General features: G+C 49.6%; 1 protein-coding gene across 1 annotated transcript; it reads right to left on the bottom strand.

Annotated features, from left to right (window-relative positions):
* Positions 1-752: 752 nt before the first annotated feature.
* On the bottom strand, positions 753-2,924 carry LOC145340553 (plasma protease C1 inhibitor-like; the record flags this gene model as incomplete). Its single annotated transcript, XM_080185025.1, has 2 exons — positions 753-1,006; positions 2,708-2,924. Coding segments are annotated over 2 exons (471 nt in total), but the record flags the coding sequence as incomplete, so codon positions are not given.
* Between the last annotated feature and the right edge of the window lie 3,483 nt (positions 2,925-6,407).

The raw sequence follows: 6,407 nt of genomic DNA, 5'->3' as shown, positions 1-6,407 counted from the left end.
CCTCTGTACTCTATGAATGATATGCTTCGTCTGTATAATGCGCAAGAAACCTCTGGTGAGTGAAGACATTTGGAAGTGGATAGGCATTTGGATCTAGATAGGCTGGGCGAATGGGCCAGGAACTGGCAAATGGAATTTAATGTTGGCAAGTGCGAGGTGGTCCACTTTGGTAGGAATAATGGTAGGAAGGATTATTACTTGCGTGGCGAAAAACTGCAGCAGGCGACGGTGCAGAGGGACCTCGGGGTCCTTGTGCATGAGTCGCAAAAACCCAGCTTGCAGGTGCAGCAGGTGGTCAGGAAGGCGAATGGGATGCTGGCCTTCATAGCGAGGGGGATTTTGCGACTCATGCACAAGGACCCCGAGGTCCCTGGTTGATGGGTTTTTGATGAGAGAGGGGATTAAGGGTTATGGGGAGAGGGCGGGAATGTGGAACTGAGCCACGACAGATCAGCCATGATCTTATTGAATGGCGGGGCAGGCTCGAGGGGCTAGATGGCCTACTCCTGCTCCTATTTCTTATGTTCTTATAAACTTTGGTTGGTAAAAGCTCCCTAGTGGGTCATTGGAATTAACCCTGAGATGAAACGCATCGTGCTCCGATATTGGATCCGAGAAAAACACGTCACAATAATAATAGAATTCAATTCAACTTTTATTGGGGGCTGTGATGGAGGGAGGATTGGGGTGGGTGTGCAAGGTACAGGGGAGGGGGGGGGGGTGTATGGCTGTGGGGAGTGGGAGTTCTCCCTTTACTTGGTTGGATCCATGACCCGGCCCATGAAGAGTGGGAAATCCAGCTCGTCACTCCAGACCAGCAGGATGAAGGGGCGCTGGACCTGGAAGACATGAGCGGTACGGCCCACCACGATGGAGGTGACGGCACTGGCCTCCACGCCCTCCTCATTGAGGGTGAGTGTCGCCTTGTGCATGGCTTGGGTGATCAGCACCGGCTGGTGGGAGATCATGCCGCACAGATTAGGGGCCGACGCCACATCCAGCAACCCTACAGAGAGAGAGGCAACGTCACAGCGCGGAGCGGAGACCCTTCGGCCCGACAGTCCCATGTCAGCTCTTGTGGAAAGCCAACGAGGCGAATCCCACAAGACCCTTCCCCCAAACCCTCACCACTAAAAACCGCTGGCAATTTGAATCCATTCACAGTGTAGAAGCTACAGCACAGTCTCAACACACACACACACACACACACACACACACACACACACTTTCCCGTCCCTCCACATTACAACCAGTATCCCCATCAAACACTCCCAGGACAGGGACAGCACGGGGTTAGATACAGAGTAAAGCTCCCTCTACACTGTCCCCCCATCAAACACTCCCAGGACAGGTACAGCACGGGGTTAGATACAGAGTAAAGCTCCCTCTACACTGTCCCCCCATCAAACACTCCCAGGACAGGTACAGCACGGGGTTAGATACAGAGTAAAGCTCCCTCTACACTGTCCCCCCATCAAACACTCCCAGGACAGGTACAGCACGGGGTTAGATACAGAGTAAAGCTCCCTCTACACTGTCCCCCCATCAAACACTCCCAGGACAGGTACAGCACGGGGTTAGATACAGAGTAAAGCTCCCTCTACACTGTCCCCCCATCAAACACTCCCAGGGCAGGTACAGGACGGGGTTAGATACAGAGTAAAGCTCCCTCTACACTGTCCCCCCATCAAACACTCCCAGGACAGGTACAGCACGGGGTTAGATACAGAGTAAAGCTCCCTCTACACTGTCCCCCCATCAAACACTCCCAGGACAGGTACAGCATGGGGTTAGATACAGAGTAAAGCTCCCTCTACACTGTCCCCCCATCAAACACTCCCAGGACAAGTACAGCACGGGGTTAGATACAGAGTAAAGCTCCCTCTACACTGTCCCCCATCAAACACTCCCAGGACAGGTACAGCACGGGGTTAGATACAGAGTAAAGCTCCCTCTATACTGTCCCCCCATCAAACACTCCCAGGACAGGTACAGCACAGGGTTAGATACAGAGTAAAGCTCCCTCTACACTGTCCCCCCATCAAACACTCCCAGGACAGGGACAGCACGGGGTTAGATACAGAGTAAAGCTCCCTCTACACTGTCCCCATCAAACACTCCCAGGACAGGGACAGCACGGGGTTAGATACAGAGTAAAGCTCCCTCTACACTGTCCCCATCAAACACTCCCAGGACAGGGACAGCACGGTGTTAGATACAGAGTAAAGCTCCCTCTACACTGTCCCCCCATCAAACACTCCCAGGACAGGGACAGCACGGGGTTAGATACAGAGCAAAGCTCCCTCTACACTGTCCCCCCATCAAACACTCCCAGGACAGGGACAGCACGGGGTTAGATACAGAGTAAAGCTCCCTCTACACTGTCCCCCCATCAAACACTCCCAGGACAGGTACAGCATGCGGTTAGATACAGAGTAAAGCTCCCTCTACACTGTCCCCCATCAAACACTCCCAGGACAGGTACAGCACGGGGTTCGATACAGAGTAAAGCTCCCTCTACACTGTCCCCCCATCAAACACTCCCAGGACAAGTACAGCACGGGGTTAGATACAGAGTAAAGCTCCCTCTACACTGTCCCCCCATCAAACACTCCCAGGACAGGGACAGCACGGGGTTAGATACAGAGTAAAGCTCCCTCTACACTGTCCCCCCATCAAACACTCCCAGGATGGGTCAGATTCTTACCTAAGTCACTGAAGATGGAAAGGAAATCGAGATCAAACTTCATGTTGAGTTTGGGTAAGCTGACAGTAATATCTCTGTATTGAGTTTCCTTTAGCTGCAAGATGATTGTTTGGAGATGGTCGATGTTGAGGGCTCGTTCAGTCTCCGCCAGGTCTCTCTGGTCCTCCGGGAAGATGATGATAAGACTGTTCTTCCCAAACATCTGTAGTTTCCCAACCTAAGGAGAGAGGGAGATGGTGAGGCCACGGAGGAGCGAAACACAAGGACTTCACACCCCCTGTTTCAGCTCCTGGGCATGATGTGGAGATGCTGGCATTGAACTGGGGTAAACACAGTCAGAAGTCTCACACCTCCAGGTTAAAGTCCAACAGGTTTATTTGGTAGTAATCCCACACGCTTTGCTATCTGGGGGTTACAGATTGTGTGACATGAATCCCCATGACGTGCCTGAACTTGTAACATCTCTCTGTCCTGTCTGGAGACAATACACATCTCTTTAACCTATGCCTAATGCTATCTCCACTCACACTGTCTGCATCTTTAAGACTTGAACAGCAGGTTAGCTGTAAAGACTCGCATTTTAATCAGTATTCTGGAAACTGTGCGTGCCTCTATATGCCCTTCTCTGATCAGAACCTTCCACACACCTGACAAACGAACAGTGATTCCGAAAGCTTGTGGGTTTACTGTCAAATAAACTGGCTGGACTTTAACCTGGTGTTCTGAGACTTCTTACTCAACTTGCGGGAGTCAGGTACAACCTCAGTTGGAGGGGAATGAGTGGGACTGAGGCACAGGACGAGGCCTCATTCAGCCCCTTCTCCAGCCTGTTACACAGGAACAGGAGGAGGCCCCATTCAGCCCCTATTCAGAATCAGCCTGGGAAACCTTCGCTGTGCTCCCTCTATAGCAAGGAACATCCTTCCTCAGGTAAGGAAACCAAAACTGCACACAATACTCCAGGTGTGGCCTCACCAAGACCCTGTACAATTGCAGCAAAACATCCCTATCCCTCTACTCAAATCCTCGCGCTATGAACATACCATTTCCCTTCTCTACTGCCTGCTGTACCTGCGCACTTCCTCTCAGAGACTGATACACGAGGACTCCAAGGTCTCGCTGAGTATCCGCCTCTCTCAATTTACACCCATTCAAGTAATCAGTGGGTTAGCACTGCTGTCTCACAGTACCAGGGACCCAGGTTCGACTCCTGGCTCGGGTCACTGTCTGTGTGGAGTCTGCACATTCTCCCCGTGTCTGCATGGGTTCACTCCGGGTGCTCCAGTTTCCTCCCGTGCTGGTTAGGGGTGCATTGGCCGTGCTAAATTCTCCCCCAGTCTACCCGAACAAACATCGGAGTGTCAACTCAGGGATTTTCACAGTAACTTCATTGCAGTGTTAATGTAAGCCTACTTGTGACACTCAGAAATAATCATTAAACATTATTCTGCCTTCCTATTATTGCTATCAAACCTCTCATTTATCCACACCACACACTCACACTGACGCCTCCCTGTATCCTCCCCACAGCTCACCCTCCCACCCAACTTTCAGTTCCCTTTTCCAAATTTTGAACACACTGTTGCAAATTTAGTGTTTGTAAAATTATTTAAAAATTGCAGAACGCTAAGAAAAGTGGAACTATTGCGTTATCAGTTTACAAAAAGGTAGTTTTTTTCTGTGTTTGGAGAGTTAACACAATGCCAGTGCACATAGAGTACATAGACTGAAATATTTGTATCAAAGGCCAAGCAGCGGTGTTGCCTTGGCAACAGGTTTTCAGGCTTTTGATTATGTCTTGAATTTAGCCAATCAGTTTAAATTCGCTGCCAGCCACCTATCAGATTTGAAATTGATGTTTTTGGTCACCTGAGAACCCATCATAGTGTCACGGGTGTGACCTGTCACCGTGGGTATAAAGACCGGGAGGAGAGGCAGACACAGTGACTGCCATTTGTCACAGCTTCAAGCTTTGAGCTCAAAGATTCGCCTGGATAGTGAAGGGACCAGGAGATGGCAGAGGTTTCAGACAGGAGGAGTCTACGATTCCAGAAGATATCAAACCTGCTCGTAATTTAGAGTAAAAAATTTGATTTTTTTGCTCACACTTAGAGAAATAGGGGCCCGTCTTTGGCTGGTTAGGGGTTAGCTTTCAGGTGGGGGGGGGAAACCAGTCTCCCTTTCATAACAAGAAAATGTGAACAGTCGGGGTCCCAGCACAGATCCCTGCGGAACCCCACTAGTCACTGATTGCCAATCAGAAAAAGACCCATTTATGCCAACTCTTTGGTTCCTGTCTGCTCACCAGCTTACTGTCCATCTCGGGACATTACCCGCTATCCCACGCACTTTAAATTCACACCGCAGTCTGTTACATGAGGCCTTGTCGAAAGCCTTCTGAAAGTGTAAATAAACCACATCCACTGGTTCTCCTCAGTCAGTTACAGCCTCAAAAAATCCCAATAGATTCATCAAGCAGGATGTCCCTATTGTAAATCCATGCTGACTTTGTCTGATTATAGCCTTCCACGTACTGAGTCATGGAATCCCTGATAACGGACTCCAACAATTTTCCCGGTACTGACACTTATGTGTCCCTGACGGGGTAACATTTAATACCCATCGTAGGCTGCACCTTGTCCCAGGGTTTGCAGGTAAGGTGAACTAGCCATGCTAAATTGCCCCTTAGCGTCCAACAATGTGTAGGTTTGAGGATTGGCCATGCTAAATTGCCCCTTAGTGTCCAAAGATGTGTAGGTTAGGGGGATTGGCCATGCTAAATTGTCCCTTAGTGTCCCAAAGATGTGCAGGTTAGGGTGGATTGGCCGTGCTAAATTGTCCCCTTAGTGTCCCAAAGATGTGTAGGTTAGGGTGGATTAGCCATGCTAAATTGTCCCCTTAGTATCCAAAGATGTGTAGGTTAGGGTGGATTGGCCATGCTAAATTGTCCTTAGTGTCCAAAGATGTGTAGGTTACGGTGGATTGGCCGTGCTAAATTGCCCCTTAGTGTCCAAAGATGTGTAGGTTAGGGGGATTGGCCATGCTAAATTGCCCCTTAGTGTCCAAAGATGTGTAGGTTAGGGTGGATTGGGCCATGCTAAATTGCCCCTTAGTGTCCAAAGATGTGTAGGTTAGGGGGATTGGCCATGCTAAATTGTCCCTAAGTGTCCAAAGATGTGTAGGTTAGGGTGGATTGGCCATGCTAAATTGCCCCTTAGTGTCCAAAGATGTGCAGGTTAGGGTGGTTTGGCCATGCTAAATTGCCCCTTAGTGTCCAAAGATGTGCAGGTAGGGTGGATTGGCTGTGCTAAATTGTCCTTAGTGTCCAAAGATGTGCAAGTTAGGGTGGATTGGCCGTGCTAAATTGTCCCTTAGTGTCCCAAAGATGTGCAGGTTAGGTGGATTGGCCATGCTAAATTGTCCCTTAGTGTCCAAAGATGTGTAGGTTAGGGTGGATTGGCCATGCTAAATTGCCCCTTAGTGTCCAAAGATGTGTAGGTTAGGGGGATTGGCCATGCTAAATTGTCCCTTAGTGTCCAAAGATGTATAGGTTAGGGTGGATTGGCCATGCTAAATTGTCCCTTAGTGTCCAAAGATGTGTAGGTTAGGGTGGATTGGCATGCTAAATTGTCCTTAGTGTCCAAAGATGTGCAGGTTAGGGTGGATTGGCCGTGCTAAATTGTCCCTTAGTGTCCAAAGA

This window comes from Carcharhinus amblyrhynchos, unplaced genomic scaffold (genome assembly GCF_965287045.1).
Source record: "Carcharhinus amblyrhynchos unplaced genomic scaffold, sCarAmb.v2.hapA chromosome_1138, whole genome shotgun sequence".
NCBI classification, from domain to species: Eukaryota; Metazoa; Chordata; class Chondrichthyes; order Carcharhiniformes; family Carcharhinidae; genus Carcharhinus; species Carcharhinus amblyrhynchos.
The sequence above is the reverse complement of the archived record's forward strand: the minus strand, read 5'-3'. Positions and strand labels throughout refer to the sequence as shown.